Below are 27,229 nucleotides of genomic sequence, written 5' to 3' on the forward strand. Positions count from 1 at the left end.
GATGACTATTGTTTACCTTAAAATATGTGCCATATTGTTAGGTTTACTTTGCCAAAATGGTTTTATTTGTGTGCGTATTACATTGCATTCATTACTCCATTGGATTTGGTTCTGTGTATGTCAGACACATGTGTGTGCCTTGAAATTCCCAGTAGATTGCCAAGCAGGTTATACTTGTTACCATTCACAGCTGTTTCATGTCTCTATTGTTTACCTTCAACTATGTGCCCGTTAGTGATGGTTACTTTGCCATATACCTTAAACTGTATCATATACAAAGAATTTTAGTACAGATAACATTCATAAAATGTTACGAAAACAAACAAAATAATAAATACATAGAGCCACTAATATAATCTCCATCTTGAATTCCAGGGGCGGTGGCAAGTGCTTGCCACGGGTATCTTTGCCACNATCAAATGAAACCATTTCCCCAAACTGAAGGTAATTCTGCTTTGCTATTGGGTCACACCAAAACACTCTACACAGTTTTTGCTCGGCATCAACGTCGTAATCAAACGTGTATGTAGCAAACAACGTTTTTTTCTTCGTGTACTTCTCTATAATTGATTGTGCATCGGCATCGTGTACTTGCGCCTGAACATCCCTTCTGCAATTCCTGAAGTCAATACATGTAGCACCAACGCTATCTACACCACCGCCAAGTACGTTGTATAGCTCAAACGCTTTTGAAGTCCCTATGTTAGCCTTTTCACATGCTGCTATGAATGCTTGATGCCCGATTCCCAAGTTGCGGTTTATCTTGAGGAACTTTTTTGCCTCTTTGTCACATAAACGATGTTTATGAGTTTCAATCAACACATTAATTGCGTAATGCCCGTCTTTTAGACGTTTCAGGGCACACCGAGCCATACACCCAACCCTGTTTGACACACGTCGGCGTGTGTTTATATTTGCTCCGTTGGCCTCCCCTGTGGTTGTTGACCTTTGTTCCTTTGTCACTGTGTACCCCTCTCTTGAACAGAGCAAATACTTCAGTTCTACATCTCCATGTCGGTTCTTCTTAACTGTGCTGCTCCGGACATCGAAACCTACAAATGCGGCATATTCTTTGTAGTACCCAACACCTTCGTCTAACGTCGAAAACCGTTGCCCAAGTAAGGGTTTAATACTTTCATCACAATCAGGTATACATTCGTATGCCCCATTTTCTTCATTGTCGGACTGTTGACCTACATGCGCGTCACCGTTGATGTTTTCATCATCTGTCACACATTTAATCTAATTATGGCACATATTGTTTCTCATTCTGTAACTACTTAACAATAAAACAAACCAATCATTTGAAATTTAACAAACTATGTGGGGAATATTAAAACACTATCAGTATAGGTTAATTTACAACATTATCAGTATAGGTGTCATGTGTATACCCTTTTGAAATATAAGTAATATTTTCCACTCATTTTCTTCCCACCCATATGCAATTTCTTTCAGTTCTTCTTAAAACAGAGCAAGGCAAACACAGTGAACACTTGTTCTTTATTCAATTGCATACTTATCATCCAAATAGATTAAAAACACTCAAAAAACACAAGGAAATCAAAACTAATTACATCACGCAAATATGTACTCAAAAAGTACAACCTTCCTTGTAATTTTTCGGAAAAATTTGTAGAAAATCATGAACCACAATATTCTCACAAGGCAAACAATACATAGCAAAAAGTCACATAAACGCTGCTCAACGGCACACAAATTTTCAGGCCAAAAAAAAAATACATCATATCCACATTCGCATGCTTAAAAATTGTATTTAAAAAAAAATGGAGTTTGAGCATTAGGCACATGTATGCATGGTAACACAAGCAATGTGTATAACATTAAAGTATACCAATTTTCAAACAATGCCATGTTCGAAAATACTCAAGTTAATAACTACATTCCTCACTATATACCATTGAGTTGTCAAACACAATTAGGGGTAACGTCACTTCTATTCCCCTAGTTGTCACACAACGTCAACCGGCAGCATCTATGAATTTTATAGGATATTCAACCCCTATTCCAGCATCTTAACACGTTGAATCACAGAGTTTGGTATTTTCCACTCATTACGGCTCACAACGATATGAGGAATCAATACATACCTTGCATAGAAGGGCTCTCTGCGTTTTCCAGTGACGTTTCTCCAAAAATTTGCTCCAAAATCACCTCCATGTCTGCCATGGCCAACACAAATAATACAAGCTCCTTCGTAATAATCTACTTAACACAACTGCCGCCAATGCTGAAAATACTGGTTATACACGTTCCTATAATCTCACCCTCATTCCATAATTAAAAAAATCATCAAATGCTAAGTTTGTAAATAAGAATCATACCTTAATTAATACAAAATTCAGAAAACTCTAATTTACCCCTATTTGATCTCAATATGGCGTGGACTATTAATTCTAATCTTTAATCTAAGCCTTTAAATCCTTAATATTGGATGGTTGAGATTACACCTCATTTGATCTCAAAATAAGTTGTCCTCACCTGAATAGGAGCCTATATATATATATATATATATATATATATATATATATATATATATATATATTGAGTACCACTGACTCTGTTACAATGTAGTATCTGTTCATAGCTACTTTCTCAACCTACTGAAGCACAAAGAGTCAACAGTCACCTTCACTGAGGCTCGAACTCACTCCCTTTCATGTGGGAGTGTAAACCGGGTGCCACTGTGATATATATATAGTAATGAAAAAACACTTTTGGTCCCTGAATTGTTTCACTTTTAAAATTTTGGACAATGTTGATTGATTTAAATAGATTTAGTCCCATAATTATATTGTCCATTATGTTGCAATTTCAATTCCTGGTATTATATAATTATATAATTATCAAACTCTGTTAGCAAACTGTTTTTTATTAAGTTATTTTTGTCATTTAGAATCAATATCGTGGTTAAAGTTTCATTTTCTCCATGTGGACATCATTTTAAACGGTAAACATTAATTCTAAATGATAAAAATAACCTCGTATATTAACAAAATTTGATAATTATATAATACTAGGGACTAAAAGTACAATATTATAAATAATTAAATGGCTAAATTTGTTTAAATTAACTTATAGGGACCAAGTTTTTAAAAGTGAAATGGCCAAAAGTATCGTTTTCCCTAAATAGTATTATATTATTTTTTAAAAAAAATACATTTTATATATGTGATCAATACATTCTTTATAATACGATACCTCTATCTCCCGCTCTTTGGTACATATAACTCTCATGAACAATCAACATATTCACTACTTAACTTGGGTTCAAATAATAACACTTATTCAATTACAATGGCCAATTATTTATCATCAATTGCTATGTGATACCTCTCTAACTTAACCTGTTTTCAATAATTATTGATGTTACACTTGTTATTATATACATCCAATTGATATGTGATATCTCTCTAACTTAACATGTTTTTAAATAATGATTGATGTTACACTTGTTATAATTGATACCTCCTTCTCTAACTCAACAGAAAAGACTTAACTAGTCTAGCCAAGCTAAGTTAACCCAACACATCTCTACAACCTAATTAACCTAGGTTTCTTGCTTCTTCTGACATTAAACAACCCCAAGCAATGAGCTCCGTGCCCACTAGGCCAAGTGTTGGTATTCTCAACATTTCACTTAAAATAATTTAAATTCAATTTTATTGATAGTATTTTTGTGACCAACCATTACATTATAATTTTTTGTTAAAATTAATGGTTTGTCTTTATTCTATAATAGAAGAGTTTTCTTCACATAAACTTTCATATAAAAAATGAAAGTGATGGAATATATAAGAGTTAATTCCATTTTTTGTCCTAAATTTATAGGTAACAATATATTTTTCGTCCATTTTTATCAGAACATCCTCATTTGGTCATAGTATTATTGTGACATGACCATTTTTGGTCCTCTGTCAAGAAAATCATTGGATTGCCGTTAAATAAAACGACATTTTAATTTATTTTTTATACAAAGTAGGTTCACCCGTTATATTTTTTATGTTAATTTTTTGAAAAGAAATTAAAAATTGAAGGTTGAAATGCTCTTGTATTTGACGAAATTTAAACTGTTTTGTTGATGGAGGACAAAAAATGATCATGTCACAATAATACTAAGATCAAAAGTGAATGTTTAAAAAAAAAGACTAAAAGTGGATTGTCACCCATAAATTTAGGACAAAAAATGAAATTAACTCAATATATAATTCACCCTTTTAGACCTAATCCATTCTAAATCCAAGATGATTGGTCCATGAGGTGCATAAAAAGGCTTCGCTAATGCTTTCGGCAAATTATTGTGTGGACCACCATCCATAATGACGTCGTTTTGACGTTAAAAAAAATCCATTCTCCGCGCACTTATGTCTTAGAATAATGAATATTTTGGAGTAAAATAATATGTTTTATAAGTTAAAATAATGTACTTTATGTGTTAAAATGAAATTTCTAGTGCAAGATAATATACTTTATGTATTATCATGAAATTCCTAGGGTAAGATAATCTACGTTTACAAATCTAATAAGATCCAATAAAGTTAGGTCTTTAACAGGAACTAAAAATGTTGGTGTAGTTTCTACAAATCAAATAAGAGCTAATAAAGTTAGACCCTTAATAGGAACTAAAAAATGTTGGTGTAATTGTTTGTTGAAATGGGTGGTTCATATTATTTTGATTTTATTATTTTTTATGATTTTCATTCTTTACCCTCTATTATATTATTTTTCTCCCTTAAACAATGTGGCATTCCGTTAGTATAAACTTTAGTAACGGAATATTCCCTTAACTATTTATTATTCTTAACTTATTCATTGATTTCTATAAAAAGATCTTAGATTCGAACCACATTCCAATCAGAGTTGACATAATTGTTAAACATATACAATAAATATGTTAGAATGTATTTAAAAAGAATACAATATAAAATTTAACATAAACTTTGGTTAAATAATTAGCTCGACTAATAAATACATAGCATTCAAAGTTGAGCATCAAAGATTATAAATAGGCAAAAGGGTCAAATAGGCCCATGTACTACCATTGATTGTTCATCTAGCACCATGAACTAAAATATGGTCCATCTAGGCCATTATACTCTTAATAATTTTTCATCTAGCATTTTTAGCCTATTTCTAACAAGTTACCCATCTAATTTGATGACATGGAAAAATAAAATTAGAAAAAATGATGACATGTTATTTATGTGGATGTTTTGGATGATTTCTATCCTATTTCATTAATGAAAAAAATAATTTCTTGCAATGAAATATGGTAGAAATCAAAATTGCTATATAAAGTTTTAAGAATTAATATCACTTTTGGTCCCACGACTTTTGAGTTTTATCAATTTTGGTGCACAACTTTAAATTTTTTCAATTTTGGTCCCTAACTTTATAATTTTTATCAGTTTTGGTCCTTCCGGCCAAATTGATGGTGAAATGTTGTCGAATTTTATATTTTAAGGGTAAAATCGTCATCTCAATGAAACGTCTTCATTATCTAAACATAATCACTGTAAAATCATATTTATAAGTGTTTTATCGGTGCAAATAATGGGGAAGACAGACAGAAACTAGATAGAGATCTATGAGATTTATAGCATCGACGATTGACAAATCCTTATTTTTCTCTTAATATGATTTTTCTTTTGTTTAGATATTGCAGATCTTTCTTTGGGATAATGATTTTGTCCTTAAAATGTAAAATTCTGCAACATTTTGCCATCAATTTGGCCGGAAGGACCAAAACTGATAAAAATAACAAAGTTAGGTACCAAAATTGAAAATTTTAAAGTTGTGCACCAAAAGTGATAAGACCTCAAAAGTCATGGGACCAAAAATGATATTAGTTCAAGTTTTAACTACAGTGTATGTATAGCGGGGTATTCACTATCGTTCGGCAATGAGATTTCATGGAAATCGATATATGAAAATTAAATTATTTTTATAATAACTTAAGATATTGTATTGGGTATATTTTATTTTATTTTAAAAATAAATTAATATTTTTAGATTTTTGGATAATTGAATAACTTAAGATATTGTATTTTTGGATGATTTCCTGCAATAAAATAGGACAGAGATCAAAGTTGCTATATAAAGTTTCAACTACAGTGGACTGTGTATGTATAGCGGGCTATTCAATGTCATTCAACAATGAGATTCCATTAAAATCGATATAAGAAAATTAAATTATATTTTAAAACATAATAAAATTTACCCAATACAATATCTTAAGTTATTATATTTAATTTTCATATATCGATTTTCATGGAATTTCATTGCCGAACAATTTTGAATACTCCACTATACATACACAGTAGTGCAATACACTGTAGTTAAAACATTATATAACAACTTTGATTTGTACCATATTTCTTTGCAAGAAATCATTTTCTTCATTAATGAAATAGGGTAAAATCATCAAATTAGATGGGTAACTTGTTAGAAATTAGCTAAAAATGCTAGATGAAAAATTATTAAGAGTATTATGGCCTAGATGGACCATATTTTAATTCATGGTGTTAGATGAACAATCAATGGTAGTACATTGGTCTATTTGACCCTTTTGCCTTATAAATAAGGAAATTTGAAAATCAGTTTCTTGCATTTTTTTTTAAAAAAAGGTACATTATTTGTGTACATAAAGGATATTATTTGAAAGTATATTATTTGAATACTGAAAATATATTATTTTGTATATTATCAAATAATATACATTCAGTACACAAATACTATACTTTTAATATATTATTCAGGGAATGTACATTATTTGAGTACTGAAAGTACATTATTTTGTACAATATACATTCAACACACAAATAATATATTTTTAATATATTAAAAATACATTTTTATATTATCCATACAGTACTGTGTAGACCATAATCGACGCAATATTTTGCTCCTCATTTGTACTCAAAGTACTTTACATGTACTATTACATCAATAATAATCATGGAAGTTTGATTTAACTTAACCCAAAAAACATGTGAATTTTGATCCTAGACTTATTTAATATAGGACCTGGACCGTCTCTCCACAAGTCGATCCTGGTCTGGGCATAGCTCGATTCAGGGACGAAGAGCTAGCTCTGGCTCATTTTTTTCAAACTGATTCAAGACTGGCTCGACCTTGAACCAACCTGTGACCAACTCTACAAATTATAATTTTAGTAATTAAAAAAAAAAAAAAAAAAAAAAAAAAAAAAAAACAGAGTTTCTAGGTTTGAATGCATTTTTATTGTTTCTTATTCCAATAGTGGACCTAAATTTGAATTAAATAGTAATTCCTACCCATAGGCCATAGCCCTATTAACTCCACCCACAATAAATATTGAACACAACTTAGACAGCATTACATTTTCACACGAAAGCCAATCGTAGACAAATGATTCTTTCGTTCTGCAATTACATTTAAGAGGAAGACAAAATGACAAAAGAAAGTATAAGAAACATTCTCCCAGTGACAAAAGTTAAACAGAGATTTAAAAGCCTATGTGCGCCAGACCAAAAACACCTGACTCTTGGCAAATGGCAAATGGCAAATGGCAACAAGAAGTTTCCGTCCTAACAAACAAGAAACAATTAACACAAGCAAACCTGACCTGCACATTTTCTCCTCTACCCAAATTGGAACCCCCCAGGGGGAACATTAGGTTGGTTCTCCCCGAAGCTAAAGGCCTGCTGATTTCCATCAACTCCATCACCTATGTTTTGCTGTTCACTCTCCTCCTCTGACCAGAATTTCTCCAAGATCTTCACAGCCTTCTCATAGATCTCTTGGTTGTCGTGAGTTTGGAGATGCTCTAGCTTGTCTGAACCTTCGCATTCATCAATGATTTGTGCATATAAATTGATCCCATCATTCAATCCCATTTCCTTGTCAGCCTCGCCTACCTTCAGAATGTTTTCCAGCCCCTCAAGGCACACAGTAATAATTCTTGGATCGGGACATACCAGGAGATCACAAAGTGGCTTAATGCAGCCTTGATTAACCAAGAACCTGCAACAGTATGAAGATACACAATTTGTCAATTCATATAAAGTGACCAAAGTACATCATACTACGTATTTCACTGTCATTCATGCAAACTCTACCTAAAAACACTGCAAAGTCGAGTGCTAGAAAACAAAGATTAACAGAAAAGAAAGCATGAGGAAAAACTAGTAGAATTAGAACAGATTGGAGAGAAGGAATGTGGAACTAGACAACTTCAAGAAAAGATGGCAGAAAATAACACTAATCCCCGCACTTCATAATCCTTTCACCTTAGTGAGTGAGACCAGACTGGACTGAGATTTACCTTTACTGATGTAAGGCTACCACATGGCTAAGAAATTTTCATTGTTACATTGATGGTCCTAAAAGACATTGAGGTTAATAATTAGATGTAATATATAACTAGAGGCTGTTGTACCTAATCTGCTCATGAGAACCTCCAGAAGTGGCATTTGAGATAGCCCATGCAGCCTCTTTCTTGATGTCAAATTCTGCATTTTGAAGGAGGTATACCAAAGGAAGAATGATATTTGCATCGATAACAGCCTGTTAAAGGACAAGTAACATAAATTATAACTATGATAAAAATGCCCATAAATTTTACAAGGGTAAAACAATATTTCAACCAGATAAACTGTTAGGAAACCTATTTTACACTTCAGTAATTTGGTTTAAGTACTTAATTAGTCCTTGTACTATTGAAAAATAATAATCACTTTAGTCCCTATACCATTATAATGGTCAATTTAATTCATGTAGTATTAAAGATATGATAATCATGGACAATGGCAACCTCTGCTAATTGGCACTGTTAAGTCTGCTTGAATCTCATTAACGTAGTCAGTTGACTTGGTTGAAATGCCATTTTTAATATAATTAAACTTTTATATTCAGAAGTTATTATGTATCTGAATCATGAGGCCACTGCTGCATTTGCAAACCCCATGCACACCTAGTCACCTCATCCACCTTTGCTAGCAGGCCGCCATCCTCCCTCAAGTACTCTGAAAAGTTGCTACCATGAGCCCAGAAACCAACCCAACCCTATGTCTTCCCAAAAATCCAATCCACTGTTCTTACTGAGCTGAATATGAGCAAATGTATTCAGCTTGATCACCACTCTTGAGAACAAAGCTTTGGAAGACATTATATGGGGGAAGGAAGATCATCCCAATATACCCAACCAGATTCAGCTTGATATCGATCAGTGCAGGCTGGGGGTTTGCTACAGCGGTGGTGGCTAGAGCCTTGTCCCATGATTGAGATGGATAATCTTAAGTCTTAACTGCTAAATATAATTAATTCTTCATTAATGAGAAATGCATGTCAGCAAAGTTAGTTGACCATGTCAATGATACAAGCAGATTTAACAGTGTCAACAAACCAAGTTTGCCACTGTCCTTTATTGTCACATTTTTTAATAGCATAGAGATTATATTTTACCAATTTCATAGTGCAAGGACTCAAATGAGCATATTTTTAATAATCAGACTGATTGCTTACTCATATTCAGACTAAACCAAATTTGGTTAATCATATTAAGTGCCTAAAGTTTGCAACTCAACTTAAAAGATCAAGCCAAGAAAATGGTACAGAATGAAAGATTTGTTTGATATTGTTGATAAACTTAAATAGAAATTAAGACACAAATGATTACATTTTCAAATCTCTAGAAGATACGACAAATTCACATTGAAGGCAGAAGGGTCGAATAATTTAAACATGTTCACAGATAACAGAAAATAACAATCATAATCACATACCTGTATCTGAGCTCTATTTCCAGCAGTGATATTAGAGATTGTCCAACAAGCTTCTTTCTTGATGCTTTTCTTGTGATTTTGAGTAAGAAGTTGATAGAGACATGGGAGCACTTGGTTGTCAATCACATACTGGAAAAAAACCCACAAGATTTACAAAGAAATGCAAAATAACTAAAAGACAATTCATACATAAAAATGAAGAAACTATTGACACAAAAGATCCACATTCACACAAAAGATGAAGGGAACTTCAAGTGTTAAAATTACAAAAAGTTGATTCCATGAAAAAGGTCCACTGTACAATATGGTTTGCTCGTGTTATAGTATTGTTTATATTATCATTAACTTTTCCCTGAAAGAGAATGAATTTGAAGCATTAACCACCAGAAGTTCATATGGTGTAATCTTTAGATATTAAAAATGCAGGAAAAAGAAACCAAGGAAATAGCAGAAAGATTCAACTCTGGTACTATTTGCACACATTCATATCGAGATACCTGTGTTTGAGTATCATCACCGGTGACAATATTCCCCACTGTCCGAAGAGCAGGTATGAGAACTGCAGCTGATGGATGTCTAGATAGACAAGAGAAGTAAAAAGTTGTTATCACTAAACTCTAAAAGGATTCACTACAAAAAATAATAATTTTTTTTAAAGCACATTATTTACTCTTGGACTTTTTATTTCATTTTTTTTTTTTGCCACTTCTGGAGGGGGCCGATGAGGAAGATTTGGAGTGAAAGCTTAAAGGGAAAATGAACATGCCCAAAAAAAAAAAGATACGGAGTATTTGAAAAGGTAACTGAAACATACAGTAGAAGCTCTACCAGCCGCGGACAGACACCTGACTCAATTACAGCTTGAATCTTATCATTTGGTCCATCAGATAGATAAGAAAGTGCCCAACAAGCATCTGTTAAAACTTCTTCATCATTCATATGGATAAGTTGCTGAAGAACTGGCAATGCTGCTTTAACCTGAATGGATCCAGAAAAAAAATAACTATGTTTTTGAGCATTACTCCATATATTTAAATCATGATTCATAATCACCATTTCTAACTACTAAAAACTAGATAGCTAACTTAATATTAAGTTGTGTAATTTATCTCTTACCACCTGCTCAAATGGTGCTGGTGGTTTGCCTCGACAGAAATTTGACAAAGTCCATGTAGCATTTCTCAACATAGAAAGCTTTGAATGCTCATTCAATTGAGCTAGCAATGGCAAGAGTGCACCATGACCAAGAACCAGATCCCTACAGGTTGGAGAATCACCAGCCACATTTCCCAAAGCCCAGACTGCCTGTTTAGAAATGAGGCAGCACATAAATACATCAATAAAGACCAGAAGGAAACATGAAAGACTATTTTCCAAAAATAAAAATAGAAAGCCTTAAGGTGCTGTTTTTATTTTATTTCATTGTGTGATTGCGGTACTGTCTTAATAGTGAATGATTTCCAATATATAAAAGTATACAATAGAAAAGACTTTTCATTACATAGGATGTCGATTCTAGTATTTTGTCATGCAAATTGCAGTACGAATCATTTACATATCATTTTGAAGAAAATGTTTGATTTTTCTCATTTCATGTTACATTGAGTGAGCAAGAGATACTTTGCACTTTAAAGCAATGCAGTCTCGATTTATTTATTTATTTATTTATTTATTGCACTTTTCACTTTTAAAAAGTAGTAAAAACTGTCTACGTCAAAGTCATTTTGACTAGTATCATAAAACACATGAAAGCACAATATGGTAATGTTATTACCTGCTCACGAACATCATCACTTGGTGAGCTAAGAAGTTGTATAAACTTAGGGACAGCACCCTGATCAATGACGACCCGTGTATGTTCTGATGTACCAGATGCTACATTTGTTAATGCCCAAGCAGCTTCAAACTGTCAAAATAAACAATGTAGAATCAAAGTTGTCTTAAAATGATTCATCAATTAAAAAGAATTGTTTCTCCAATACACAAATGACTAATACAAACTATTGCGCACTTGCAATTGGGGTAAGTCATTTCTTTCAAGAAACTGTACAAAGCGAGGGACAACTCCAGCTTTAATCACTTCATCTATTGGAGGGCTGCGCTCTACAAATCACATAAGAGAAAGGACCATTCAGTAAGGTCAATAAAGAAAAAGAAGATTTTCAGCCATTAAAACCAAAAATACCAATCGATAACAGTTTTCTGAATTGTGTGGTTGCTTCAATTTGTGCAGATGGATCCTCAGACCATACTCCTTGGACCATAATTGGAATGCATTCTAGCTGTTAGACAAAATAAAAGATCAAGAGTGAAGGCCATTCTTAAAATTAGAACAATCACTGCATGTGAGATAAATATTTCTGTATGACAACTTAAAAGTGTGCAATGCATTTGGGCTAATCAATAGAAAGTAATAGAAAAGAATCACCATCATAAAGGTCCCATACCAACCAAAGATGGATCAAACAAGAAAAGCATGGCATGGTTTATAAGATTTCAAAGTAAATTTCAAGTCAGAGACAGACAGTGAAGAGAAGAGGAGTTGCCAAATAAAGATCAAAATTTTGACAAACTAAACAATTGAGTACATTTTATAAAAACTTTCTAAACTGAGTGGGGTCTACTATAAACTATGGAGTACAAATATAATTTGTTATGATTACAAATAATATAGTACAAGTTTTCAAAGTTGAGTGGGAGCAAGTACTCCCACTTGAATATACAAAGATTTGCTCCAATGCATATCAGTAACAGGAGAATTCTGTCTTTAAAACAAAGAAAAAGAATATTTTCAGTTCTAGGGGTGCTGTGAAAAAGCTCAGTCCTGAGGGAACCAGTTCTCTGTAGAGCATTATCATTTTACCTAACACTAGTATAAATGTATGAAGTTAGGGGGTCAATCCCCACCAGGAGCGATTCTGGATGGGGTATACTTTTCCCTTTATATAGAGAGTTTTTATCCCCATTTATTTAGTGGTGTTGCTATTGATTATTTTAATTGTAATTGGAGATTTGGGTAATCATCAGTTCTCCTAATCATAATTCAATTGTATTCCTCATTGCCTCAAACAAGGGGGGTGGGGGGACCAGCTTTTCAATACTTCATTCCAGAATCTGATAGGCTGCCACTGGATTTTTAGTCTATATTAATTACACAAACATGTGATGGGCAATAACCGTTAATTGTCTAATTTGAAAATAAAATATTATCATCAAACATTGCAATTAGAAACATTAACTACAAGCAAGCAACTATAAATCTATAATGCAATATTACTGCCCACAAGCAAGCTAGGCAAAGGTATAGTATTATGGTTACAATGTTAATGCCAATATGGAAGTTATTTTTCGGCAGAAAAAACCACATGCACAAATCCAAGTAACTACTAACTACGATGCTTGTAAACTAAACTCCCCTTCATTGAAACCAAAGGATGATTTAATGATGAAAATGCTCTCTTTCCTTTGCACCCTATCCAAGGGAAAGAATATGACTAGTGGCATTCATAGTCCAAAGCAACTGTATGTACCTCTATCACATAAGTCATCCTATGGTAGTACCAAAAATCAGTTGGAAACCATTAGTTTGGAAATCCTATCCACGAAAGAAAGTATAAAATAGTTATTGCAAATAAATTGTGCATAGTAACTTGAGTTGGACTCACCCACATCATTCAAGATCTAAGGAAGAAAATTTTATGCAACTTTGCCTCTATCTGCAAAGGTAACTATAATATGAATTGAAATAATATGGCAAAACATACAAATTCATGAGGTAAATAATGACCACTTAGATTTCAGAAGAAAATAAAAACCAAGTTCCCTAATTATTACCCATGACACTAGTCATTGATCACTAAGCATTAGACAATTCAAGATTCAAAGCATTTCCCCTTCATCAAGGAAATATTCCCGATCTAAAAGGAGAACAGCAAAACGGAGTTAACCTAATCAATTAGGCACATCAAAAGATCACAGACGCTGGCAAGTAGTTGACCTCAAACTGGAAACTAAGTCCAGCTTGATGATCTTACCTAGATCGAAATCACTAACCAGAACAGATCAAATATTTATACAATCCAGCACTTAAATTTAAGTTAAACAAGAATCAGACGTCAGCAAAAGGACGATTTCCAGCAAAAGGAAAAAAGTCGAGCATTCAGACAAAATCATCGCCAAGATTTACAATCTGCAGTGAATTTCTTGCTAATGATGATAACAATAACAATTAGCAGTACCCGTTTCTCAATAGCGGCGGGGGATTGAGTAGCATCAATAACATGCTGGGACTGAAGGAGAAGACCCTCGCGGCGCTTCTTAAGAAGGTTATCCTCGCGCTTGTTCTTCCTGATCTCCACCAGGTTGTCCTCCCTCCGCCGCCGCGCCTCGTCGGCATCCACTCCGATCTTGTACGACTTCTTGCGTACCTCAGTTCGGGAACCGGGTCGCAATGACATTTTCGGAATTCGGGTTTGGATTCTCTGCAAGCAAAGTGTTCGACGAAATTCCCAACAGATACAATCAGAAAAAATTCTTTAAAAATGAAAACAACCGAATGGGTTTTGAATCCTAGAGATTGAAAGCAGGAGAGATTATCGTGCCTGGGTGGGGGATGCTAGCCGACCTGTTTGTTTACACGATCTTTTTTCGCTCTTTTGCTTTGAAGACACGTTATAGAGGCGAGGGCTGTTTGGTCTTTTCGCATTATACAGAGGTGACCCAGACTAGTAACGTCAAGTCTATGACGACAAAATTAAGGTTTAAACTTTTTTTTTTTTGAACAGATTTTAAGGTTTAAACTTAAAAGAGGTTCTTAATCGGAACCCTAATAAACATTTTATTTTACAAAAAAAATTATTTACAAATTACACAAATTCATATTAGAAAAAGGAGCAAATACCAATTTTTCACAAATTACACAAATTCATATATATAATCATGGATTGTTATTATGCACACTAGTATTTTCGTCCGTGCATTGCACGGAATGGATTTGTTATAATATTTTAATAATATTTGGATCGATATACAATTATATAAATTATAACATCGAATATTATATAGCGCAATTGATGAAATTGGTTGGATCGATTATGTTTTTTTAATGTTTTCCTTGTTTGAATTAGAGCAAATAATTATCCAATTACCCGTGCGATGCACATATAAATTTTTTATTATATATTTATATATTTAGATAATAATAATAAAGATGATGGGAGTGGGTTCGAGTCTCAGTGGAGGCAACTGTTGACTCTTTGTGCTTCAGTAGGTTGAGAAAGTAGCTATGCACAGATACTACATTGTAACAGAGTCAGTAGTACTCAAAAAAAATATAATAATAATAAATATGAAATTATAAAAAATTCTAATATTGAACATGTACATTTATTTGATTATAAGATTAGTGCAAAAGTTACTCAATTAATTGAATAATATATGACTTGTTTGTCTACAATTATATATCTTAAAAAGATCAATATGTAATATGACTTATATAATTATATTATTACCAAAATAAATATGGAAAAAATGAGAAATAATTTAATTATAATTATTATAAAAAAAATTCAACGACAAGTGTTTAGCTTAATTATCATAATAATTATTAAGTAATTATTATTAGTCAATTACACTAATATATGAACAATTATACTTTTATACCTAAAGTATATTCATTTTCACCATATTGCATTTAGTTTTTTCTTCCTCCTCCATATTTGAATGAATTAATTGTAATTATTATAAAAAATCTAACAACCCATGTTTAATTAATTTTTTTAAAGTTTAAATAATTTAAAGTTATCAAAAAGAAAGTGCAATTAATTCGTTTAAAAGTTTTTTAAATAAATTTTAGTCCATTACTAATATCAATTTTCTTTATCAATTTGTCAAATTCCTGTTTCCTTTTTCCATTAAGATCTTTTTATATTTTCAATCAATTAGTAAAATTAATTTTCTTTTTCATTTTATCTTTACTATTATTTGGGCCGAAATTTCAAAAAGGATGATTTTATTTTTATTAATAGTAGTATAGATATAGAAGTATATATAAGTATTCAACTATTTATTATTTGTGTAAATAATAATTAGTAAATTATTTTTTCTTATAAAATTACGCAGAATTTGTTTCCATTATTATCACAATTATAAATGGTTTAATTATTCTCAGAATTTGGTAAATAAAATGTTGTTACCAATTAAACTTTATTAATTTTTTACCAATTAATTAATAATATTAGTTTATGCTAAAAATTTGAAAGGGAATTTTACTTTTATTAATAGTATTGATACGTGAATGTAGAAAAAATATTACCAATTAAAATATATTAGTTAATTTTCATTTTACATTTTTCTTACGAAATAAGCTTTATTAATTATTTGATCAATAAAATATTTAATTAATTGACTACAAAAGTTTAAGCGCGAAAATAAAATATGAGTATTTTACTTTGATATATAGTATAGATTAAGATCTTTTTATATTTACAATCAATTAATAATATTAATTTTTCTTTTTCATTTTATCTTTAGTATTATTTGGGTGGGAATTTCATAAAGGATGATTTTAATTTTATTAACAGTAATATAGATATAACAGTATAGACAAGTATTCGAATTATTATTATTGGTGTAAATAATAAATAATAATTTTTTTCTCATAAAATTACGCAGAATTTGTTTCCATTATTCTCACAATTATAATGGTTTAATTATTCTCAAAATTTGATAAATAAAATTTTGTTACCAATTAAACTTTATTAATTTTTTCCAATTAATTAATAATATTAGTTTGTGCGGGAAAGTTGAAAGGGAGAATTTTTTCTTTTATTAATGGTATTGATAGGTGAATATAGAAACAATATTATTAATTACGGAGTAATAGATATTAGTTAATTTTTATTTTACATTTTCTTACAAAATAATCTTTATTAATTATTTGAGGAATAAAATATTTAATTTATTTACAAAAATTTTGGCGAGAAAATGAAATAGGAGGATTTTACTTTTATATATAGTATAGATAGATTGATTATTATATTATTATATTATATCATTATATTATTATATTATATATGTAACCTCCATACTATTAATACGTATGAGTGGAAGATAACCAATTACCATAATAACCAATTATAATTAATACATATGAATGACTGATTTTTATGAATATATTATATAAATATGGATAATTAATAAAATCAATAATTTTACTAAAATGCCGCTGACTTTGGACGGGAAAATTAGGGAGGAGGATATTGTTTTTATATATAGTAGTATAGATTCCTAAATTTCTCCACGGAAACTCTATCTTCGATCTCTCTTCTCTTTGTTTTCTGAACTCTCACGGTCTCTCAACTCACAACACATAAGCTCTTAGATTTTTCTTGCATTCTGGAGTCGCTCAACCGAACAGTCATCACACTCGTCTTCTTCGGATTGTGGAGTCTCTCAGTTGCTCATCAAGAAATGTCTTCTTCCTGTCGGAGTGGGTTGTCATTTTCATTGACTTCTTTGAGACCAAATTTCCATTATGAGCCAACAATCTATTGTCGTTGTGGGTTAAAATCTCCATTATGTCGTTCACGAGATAATTAACAAAAATTTTTGGGTGTCAAAGATATAAAGTTTGATCTTTTCAATATCATATAAGAATTATATGGTGTTTTGCGTGTGTTTAAGAATTCATTTGCAAAGTATTATGAGTGGGTGTGTTTGCAGAGTACTACACAGTATTATGAGTGGGTGTAAAACAAAAAATTCTACCATTTACTTATTTGAAATTTAGATTGAGTTAATAACCATTTTGGTCTCTTAACTATGGCAAAGGTACTAAATTAGTCTTCGACTATCAATTTTGGCCAATTAAGTCGTCAGCTATTGATTTTGTATCCAATTTAGTCCTCCGTCAGTTTGGATGTTAAGTGACCGTCTCTTTTGAGAACCAATTTGGTACATCGACATAGTTGAGAGACCAAAATGGTAATTAACTCATATTTATTTGTGTATAAAAATATAAAATTATTTAACTTCAGTACTTTCATTTTTTTTTTTGGAGTTGAATCTAATAACTCCAATAATCTTTTTTCTAAAATATATATTTTTCCAATTTTATAATTTCATTTAGTTTTAAACTTTTTTTAGAACTCCCTATAAAGATTATCTACGTAGAGAAAAATAATATAACTGAGTTGCTAGATTCTAGACGCTAATGTTTTGGAATTCATAAGGATCCAAGCAAATTATGACTGGGTATGGAAAGTAAACTAATATTTTTGGGTTTTTAATATAAAAGAATGCAAATTAAATATGTATTAACTATTAACTATATGATAAAAGAATGAGTCCAGATTAGATGTATTGCTTTCTTGATGCACTAACAAACTCAGAATTAGGGGGAAAACAATTTCACTAAAGGATATATGGAAATGCACATAAGAATTCAAGTTTAAGCTACGATAATAATCAATAAACAAGAATTAGAGTAGGATTGCCTCACTTTCGTGACGCATCAATCTTAACCCTTGAAACACAAAAGCATTATAAGCCCCAATTTAGCCCTATATTCATAGAAGGAAAATTAGGTTTGAAATTGGTTAGCTTGAGTCTTTCATCCAACTTTCATTGTGACAAAAGTCTCTCCAAAACAAGCTAACAATTGCTGCGCATCAATTACTAACAAGAGGAATTAACAATCTAATTCAAACAATAAACCATGGGTCATTCATCCCCTTTATGCAATAATCAAATACCTAGCATCAAGACTAACAATAGAACCCTAATCCAAATCCAAAAGCTAACTACTCACACATTATGATGTAAATAAAGTAAGGGGTAAAGTAAATCTCCATCAACATTGCAAGAAATCTGAAAATAAAAGGAATAAAGAGTAAAGGAAACTTCTCTATTGAAGATGAAGAAATATTGGTAGAAATCTTGAAGATGAAGGAATAAAGAGTAAAAGAATAGATGTAACTAAAGCTTGAAATTAAAGCAATCTATGTAAAACTATGCTAAGCTATGCTATGGAAATCAAAAGAGAAGAGGAAAAATAGACTAAAGCTCTCTAGGGTTCGGAATCCCCTCTAAAAACGCAGAAAACTACATTAAATAGAGCAGATACAGAGCCCCACGGGCCATGTGAATGGTCGTGGGGCTGTCGCGAGTTTCTGTGATGCGAGGAGACGCACGGCCACCTCCACGAGCCGTGTGGGTGGCCGTGGAGGCAGTTCCTGATTTGTTCTTTGCTCCGTTTCACACTCCACTACTCCTATCCTTCCTTAGGTGGGTTCCTCTGCTTCCAAAATTGATCCAAAATGTTCCAAAATACTTCCTTTGCTACACGTTGTGGGCAATTGCACCTTTAGACACAAAATACACAAACGAGTCTCAATTCCTACCAAAGAATAGACATTTCATACCAAAAATAACAAAAATAAGGAGTGAATAATGGTTCAGAATTAGAGATATCACCAACCTATTTTAGGGATATTTTTATGGGTGGTTTACTTAGGGCTACGTTGCGTTCAGAAAGTGAGAATTACACATTCAGTCATTTTACCAACCCACAATCCAGCCTGGTTGAATTTCTAATGAACTTTGACAGTGCTTTAGACTCACAACATCATATTAATGCAAAAAAAAAAAAAAAAAAAAAAGCGAAAATGAAGGGTATGATCCAGAGTTGAAGATACCGTTGAGATTGGAAAAACATGCTTCAACTGTCTACACAATTACTATTTTCTACCAAACTCAAGCTGAGATAAGTGCCTCCTATTTTAGTTGTAGAATGTTGAGTGTTAGAGAAGATGCTGGATTATTGCACTATGAGATTAATGATGCAGCAAATAGAATAATCAATGTAGTGCACAATGTGAGTGACCAAGAGGCTACATGTAGTTGCAAAATGTTTGAGATGATTGGACTGTTGCGTATTAGGCACATTTTTGTGGTCTTTAAGGACTTGAACCTTGAAAAGATACCTTTGAGGTATGTGGTTAATCAATGGACTAAGGACGCATCTTTAAAGTCTACCCACTACAAAAAAAAAAACGTAAAAATAGCAACGGATCCTTTCCGTTTCTAATTTAGAGACGGATTAGTGACAGATTTTTATTATTTTTTTTGTTAAATGGACATCTAGTGACGGATTAGCGACGAATATTATGACGGACTTTTTCCCATTGTTAAATACTTAGCTAATTTTAGCGCTGAATTTTTGAGAAAAAATTATAGACAAATTTACGACGGATTAGCGACAGAATTTTCACGAGCATTTTAATAGCTACAGATTAGCGACAAATAATATATTAATCAGTCGCTTTATTTTCAATTCCAATTTGTTTGTCTTTACATCTTAGCGACGGTTTTGAGGAGCTGTCGCTAGATAGCGATGGATTCTCAATTATGTTGCTAAATTTATATAATGATATTTGTAAGAATAATCTAGCGATGGATTTTCCTTCCGTCGCTACATTCACAAACAATTTTTTAAGGTTCTAGCGACGAGTTATGATATCCGTCGCTAAACTAATAAATCTTTTTTTAAAAAAAACAATCTAGCGGTTTACATCGCGATTGTCGATTGGATCCGTTGCTAGACTTAACATATTAATTCTGAAGGATCTCTTAACCCTAAGCAATTACATCGCAATTCTCTTAACATGTTCTCCCCTCATGTTGCGCTAAAAGACTGCGACCTGCCTCCATCGCTTACCACCGACGAACTGCCTCCACCGCCCACTCTTTCTTCTCATCAATTTGCACACGCTCTACACTATCGTGCACACACACCATGACCTTAATGCAAATTCTAACCACTTATACCCCTTGTCACTCTTATTTTTTCATTAGTTTGGGAATGGTCTACACGTGCGTGCACACACCACCCTCAATCAAAGTTTATTTGTAAACAATGGGAACCAAAAAAATATAAAAAACACCAAGATGTCAATGCAAATTCGGACCACTCACACCCCTTACCACTCTTATTTTTCCATCAATTTGCACACGCTCTACACTATCATGCACACCCACCATGACCTCAATGCAAATTCTAACCACTTACCACTCTTATTTTTCCATTTGCTCGCAAACGGTATACACTCGAATGCACACACCACCATCTATTAGAGTATTTTTAAACAGCAAAAAAAAAGAAGAAAAAAAAAAGCTCGTACAATCGTCCGTACATACACACACATACATACATACTGTATATATGTATGTATATATTATATATACACAACATACACACACACCACTACCACTGCTACTACTGCTACTGTTATTGCTACCACTACTACCACTGCTGCTGCTGCTACTACTTACTCAAACCATCCAAACTAGAGATGGCAAAGAAGAAGACAACAAATACACAGTAATTTCTCTTCGCAAGGTAATTTTTAATTTCTTTTTTATTCTTTAAATCTTTGAATTTTTTCTTATGAATTATTTTTTATTGGAGATGGATTTATCAATCCTCACCATAACAAAAGTTCTGGATATTGTAATTAAATAGTAGCTAAATCTTCTCTTTTGTTTCCTCAGTTGACGACGACAACCACGGTGAACTCGGGCTACGAGCAGTGGTGGCCATTGAAGAATACTTACAAAAGGTGAATTGAAGTTGAAGGGGTTGTACTGTTGTAGACTTGGCTAACTTGTAGTGGTTGGTGTATGTTTAAACTTTTAAGAGTTTAATAGAATCTGTTAGAATTTGAATACTTGCATAATGAAATGGGTGATTTGATGAGTTTTGAAAATGACAGTATTAATTGAAGAATATATGTCATTGTGGATTTGATGCGAGGTTATGATTACAGAAAGGGCTGAGGTTATTGGAGATGATATTAGCTAGGAGAAAGAGATTACAAGCTAGCATATCCAATTCATGCAGAGAAGTAATTAGGTGTTTTAATGAGTTTTGAACATGCTTGAATTGTGAATTTGATAAGTTCTGAACTTGCTTGAATTGTGAATTTGATTTGATCTTGTTGCATACTTGCATTAGCATATATAATAAACTGTCATTTTATTACAAAAGATCTTTAAATTTCTATTACTTTAAACTTTGTCTATTTTCTTTTTTTTCTTTTGGTTTTAGTTAATTCAATTGATTTGTCAAAAAATTAACAGTGTGATCATGAGAAGATTGAGTTGAAATGAAAAAGACACAAAGAATTGATCTTTTCTTTAAAAGAAAGAATTCTGAAGATTCAACATCTCAAGTAAGTCCGTTTGCAAGTATTGAACAATTGAATTCTGAAAGTCGTCCTGAAAAAGTTCAAAGAGTTGAAATCAAAGAGAAGTTTGATATTCAAGCATTAGAACGTGATTCGGGATTGCGACTACCGTTATGGAAGTGCCCCGTTGAGAAGCGTGATGAAAAGTTTGATATCAATGTTTGCTTTCAAAGTATCCATAAAATCGGGAGAAAAGCATTCTCGTAGTTTTCAAGCATCTTGGTTTAAGTTATTCCCTTCTTGGTTAGAGTATTCTCCTAGTAAAGATACAACATTTTATTTACCATGTTATTTGTTTCGTACTCAAGATGGGCCTTCCGGATTGGATGATTTTACTATAAATGGGTTTAGATCATTGAAGAAAGTTAGAGATGGAAAAAATTGCTCATTTTTAGGACATATTGGGGAAGATCTCACCTCCCCTCACCGAAATGCCGAGAAAGCTTGTGCGGATCTCATGAACCAACAATCACACATTGCACAACATATTGAGAAATTCACATCTCAAGAAATAGCAGAGAATAAACTTCGCTTGAGAACTTCAATTGAGGCAACGAGGTGGCTTGCATTTCAAGGATGTTCTTTTAAAGGCCATGATGAGTCAATAACATCAACAAACCGTGGAAATGTTTTAGAGCTATTGAGTATCATTGCCTCTTTTAATGATGAAGTAACAAAAGTTCTTGATAAAGCTCCATGAAATGCATCATATACATCACCAACAATACAAAATCAAATTTTGCAAGTGTTGGCAACTAAAGTAAAAAAGTGCTATCCGATAAGAAGTTGGTGATGCAAAATTTTGTATCATTGTTGATGAAGCTCGAGATGAATCAAAGAAGGAAAAAAATGTCGATTGTCTTGAGATTTGTTAATAGAGATGGCTTTATACAGGAACGTCTCTTTGGAGTTGTTCATGTTAAGGACACTATTGCATCAACATTGAAATCATCTATCTTTTCTATCTTATCTCGACATAATCTTGATGTTCAAAATATTCGGGGACAAGGTTATGATGGTGCAAGTAACATGCGTGGAGAATGGAATGGATTAAAAGCTTTAATCTTGGATGAATGTCCTTATGCTTATTATGTTTATTGTTTTGCACATCGATTACAATTGGCATTAGTAACTTCATCAAAGGAAGTCATCCTTGTCCATCAATTTTTCACCAAGTTGAACTCTATTATTAATGTTGTTGGGGTATCATGTAAGCGCAATGACCAGTTGAAAGTTGCACATGCCTCAAATATTGCTCATTTGCTTAGTATTGATAAGCGTGAAAGTGGGAGGGGCCTTAATCAAATTGGTTCTTTACAAAGGCCGGGTAATACTCGTTGAAGTTCTCATTTGAAATCTATTTCAAGTTTGATGAGAATGTATAGTGCAACATGTGAAGTTTTACTTAATATTGTTAAAGGTGGAACTACACATGCTCACCGTGGAGATGCCGATGCAGCTTATGAGGTACTCACTTCTTTTGAGTTTGTATTCATTATGCATCTCATGAGAAAATTTTTTGAGATTTCTAATATGCTTTGCCAAGCTTTGCAACTTCAATCTCAAGAAATATTGAATGAAATGCATCTTGTGTCATCTACTAAATTGTTTATTCAAAATTTAAGAGATAGTGGATGGGATGAATTAGTTGCAAGTGTGAAGTCTTTTTGTGAAATTGTCAACATAACTGTGCTGGACTTTGATGCTCAATATATTGCAAGAAGAGGAAGGGCTAGGCATCAACAAGATGAATTAACAATTGGGCATCATTACAAATTTGATATTTTTAATGCCGTGGTCGAATCTCAGTTGTAAGAATTGAGCAATAGGTTTGATGATGAAGCAATGGAGTTAATTATTTTTAGTTCATCGTTAGATCCAAAAGAGATGCGTATATCATTCAGAATTAATGATGTTTGCAAGTTGGTAGATAAGCTTTACCATCAAGACTTTGAAGATTATGAGATTTTACAATTGAGAACGCAACTTGAACATTTTGAACATGTGCAACAACTTCCTGATTTCAGAACACTAGAAAGTATTTCTGATCTATGCCAATGGTTAGTGAAAACTAGAAAATCGAACATCTATCCTCTTGTGTTCAGAGTAGTAACTCTCATTCTCACACTTACAGTATCTACAGCTACTACATAACGATCTTTTTCTACCATGAATATAGTAAAGACTACACTTCCTAACAAGATGGAAGATTAATTTCTTAATAATTGTTTGTTAGTGTACATTGAAAAACAAATTGCAAAACAATTTAGTATAGATTCAATTATAGATTCGATGATTTTCGTGGAATGCAAGAGAGGCGTTCTAAATTTTAGTAGATTTGTGATATATAATGCATTTTGGAATATGTTAAATGAATATTAATGTATTTTATTAGTCTCTCAAATTGTGATTGGCCCCCTGCACCAACAAATCCTGGCCCCGCCCCTGATTATATTCTTCATTCTCCTTGTAGTTAGAAGACTCTCCACCCCCGCCACTTCACCATCCCTACAAACTATGTTGATGACTTCGACCTTTTACTTTTTAGCAAGGCTGCTTTACATGATCTTTTGTGTCCTAGTCAACTCATATGGCTTAGGTTGCGATATGTACTAAATCTAATAAGCCAATTAAGAAGGGTGTATAAAATCCTAATACGAGATCATGGTTCATCTTGTAAAGTGAACCATTGACGTAATATATATTTGGGAAAAGGATCAAGTAGATCCCTAAATTTTACGCCAAAAGTCAATTAGGCCCTCAAACTTTTAAAAGGTGCAATTAGACCCTCAAACATGTCAAATTGAGGCAATGAAGTCCAAAAACAAGTGAATGATCATTTGTATCAGTCTGGCGACCTATGACGACTTCCGACGATCGGCAATGACCGAGTCGTCGTCGGTCACCATCTCCGGCGGAAGGCGAATAGTAAAGCTTGCCTTCGCCAGAGAAAACGACCCAGATCAGGAGAAGGCGAACAGTTTCCAGTCGCCGGTGACGTTTTTGACAATTTTTTACCGGTAACCTGTTGGTTACCGGTAAATTTGATTCATTTAACAAAAAATGACATGTTTGAGGGTCTAATTGCACCTTTTAAAAGTTTAAGAGCATAATTGACTTTTGACGTAAAGTTTAGTGGCATATTTGACCCTTTTCCCTATATATTTTTAATATACTAAAATTTTATTTTGAATACATTGAATGTTAATTATTTGTGTACTAAAGGTATATTATTTAATATACTACTGAATAATGTATCTTCAATATGCAAATAATGAATCTTTAGTATATTAATAATGAATATTTATACATGGTATTTGCAAAAATCCCGCCTAAGCGCCGATTAATTCCTGCTTAGGCACTAGACGCCGGTCGACCGCCTAGCATATCACCTTAAATGGTGGTCTAGGCGGTTGGTCGGCTAGACGACCGGCTAAGCTCCACCTAGGCCGCCTAAGCACCGCTAGGCCCCTTAGACGCTGATCTCCTACGCTTCCTAAGCGCCGACAAGACCTTCTATACTAGGCCGCCTAGTCGGCCGATTAACTATTGGACTCCTCGTCAACATCAATTAACAACATCGTTTTGAGCGATATAACCCTAAATTATACAAACTGTATATATATTTTTTAGTTTAATATTTAATATTTTATTATTAACTATTAAAGTATTATATAATTTATAATTATTAACACTGTTGCAAAAATCCCCGCCTAGGCGCTAGGCGCTCCTAGACCGAGGCGAATTGCTCCCTAGGCGCCGCCTAGACCGCTTAGGCACTAGGCGCTAGTTTACCGCCCGACTAGCGCCTAGCGCCTACTACAACCATGATTATTAATCTTTAAAAAATTAAAAATACTTTTAAAAAAAAATTTAAATACACGGGCGTGCTCCAAGCACCCGCGGAGCGCCTAGCGATTTTTTCAACCATGAATGTGAGTATAATCAATTGTTATACAGTGGACCATTGTCCACACAAACTACAACGCTATGTAGACCATAGTCCAATATGATTGTCAAATGAAACTGTAGTAGAGTTAAAATGAAATTTTAGTGTTACTAAAATGAAATTAGTGTGTGTCAAAAATGAAACTAAAAAATAGAGCTAATGCAATAACGTATCATGTCAAATGAAACTGTAGTAAAATTAAAATGACACTTCAGTGTTGTTATAATGAAACTAGTGTGCGTGAAAAATGAATCTAAAAAACAAAACCCATACAATAACATATATTATCAAATGAACATGAAGTGTAATTAAAATTATATTTAAACATTACTATAATTAAACTAGTGTGTGTGAGAAAAAAAAAACTAAAAAAATAGAGATCATGCAATACCGTATAATATCATATGAAGTTATAATAGAATTAAAATGTTAACATACTTTAGTGTCAAATTAAACTGAAGTTTAATTAAAATGATACGACCTTGTTTTGTTTATAGTCAATGGTCCACAGTAAAATTTACGGAGTATAATTTGCCAGTTGCCAGCTGCATGTGGTTGGACGTATTGAGGCCCTAATGATATGTTGTGGCTTTTAAGCCTGGCCCAATAAAGACTCTGTAGATATCAGGCCTAGGAACTAAAGATGGGCTTTTACAATTTAGAGAGAGACTTCAAACTTGGGTGTGTATAGAAGACCTATTATTGCAAAGACCTTGTGGTCTAGTGGCACCCGGTGTCCTGGTTTACACTTCTACATAGATAATGGGAGTGGGCCTCAGTAGAGACAACTGTTGATTGTTGATTTTTTGTGCTTCAGTAGGTTGAGAAAGTAGCTATGAACAGATACTATTGGTACAATAATGCTTTGGAATATAAATCAAAGAAATTAAGAATTGCACCTAAACAAGAGCTATTAGGTGTATTTCTAACTAAAGAAATTTTTATATTTTGTTGGAGAAATGAGAAATTGAAGAAAGAAAAATAGAAAATGCATTTGCTTGAACATTTTTTTTTTCAATTTAAAAACAAATAATAGAGAAAGGAAATTCGGAGAAAAAATTTTAAAAAATTAAAAATTGAATTAAACCCAAAAATGAGTTTTTCAATTTCCAATTTTGGATTCTAGTGCTTTAAACTTATTATGTACATGTTTCAAATCAAAGTTTAAGATATGTGTACAAGGAAAAATGAAATAGAAAACAAAACTTTTCCCTGACATTAAATTGGGAATGCAGCTAACTTAATTACTT

The 27,229-nt window shown here is 32.6% G+C and overlaps 3 protein-coding genes across 4 annotated transcripts; 1 reads left to right on the plus strand and 2 right to left on the minus strand.

Moving 5' to 3' along the window:
* Window positions 1-203: 203 nt before the first annotated feature.
* Window positions 204-2,190, minus strand: LOC116033270 (protein FAR-RED IMPAIRED RESPONSE 1-like). Its single transcript, XM_031276023.1, has 3 exons — window positions 2,112-2,190; window positions 349-1,226; window positions 204-263 (listed from the first exon to the last, which is right to left on the minus strand). Exons 1-3 carry the CDS (start codon window positions 2,188-2,190, stop codon window positions 204-206), a joined length of 1,017 nt encoding a protein of 338 aa, XP_031131883.1.
* A 5,166-nt stretch (window positions 2,191-7,356) lies between these two features.
* Window positions 7,357-14,454, minus strand: LOC116032165 (importin subunit alpha-4-like). 2 transcript variants are annotated; one of them, XM_031274598.1, is made up of 11 exons: window positions 14,387-14,454; window positions 14,024-14,266; window positions 11,971-12,067; window positions 11,797-11,888; window positions 11,560-11,691; window positions 10,902-11,090; window positions 10,600-10,763; window positions 10,283-10,361; window positions 9,786-9,914; window positions 8,441-8,568; window positions 7,357-8,025 (listed from the first exon to the last, which is right to left on the minus strand). In XM_031274598.1, exons 2-11 carry the CDS (start codon window positions 14,240-14,242, stop codon window positions 7,644-7,646), a joined length of 1,611 nt encoding a protein of 536 aa, XP_031130458.1. In that variant the 5' UTR covers window positions 14,243-14,266; window positions 14,387-14,454; the 3' UTR covers window positions 7,357-7,643. The 2 variants fall into 2 exon arrangements, with proteins under 2 accessions (XP_031130458.1, XP_031130459.1); XM_031274599.1 differs by lacking the exon at window positions 14,387-14,454 and having other exon boundaries at window positions 10,905-11,090; window positions 14,024-14,380.
* An 8,425-nt stretch (window positions 14,455-22,879) lies between these two features.
* On the plus strand, window positions 22,880-23,845 carry LOC116033271 (zinc finger MYM-type protein 1-like). The gene is made up of 2 exons (XM_031276024.1): window positions 22,880-23,357; window positions 23,451-23,845. Exons 1-2 carry the CDS (start codon window positions 22,880-22,882, stop codon window positions 23,843-23,845), a joined length of 873 nt encoding a protein of 290 aa, XP_031131884.1.
* Window positions 23,846-27,229: the final 3,384 nt, after the last annotated feature.

The sequence above is a fragment of the Ipomoea triloba genome, chromosome 10, assembly GCF_003576645.1.
Source record: "Ipomoea triloba cultivar NCNSP0323 chromosome 10, ASM357664v1".
Taxonomy (NCBI): domain Eukaryota; kingdom Viridiplantae; phylum Streptophyta; class Magnoliopsida; order Solanales; family Convolvulaceae; genus Ipomoea; species Ipomoea triloba.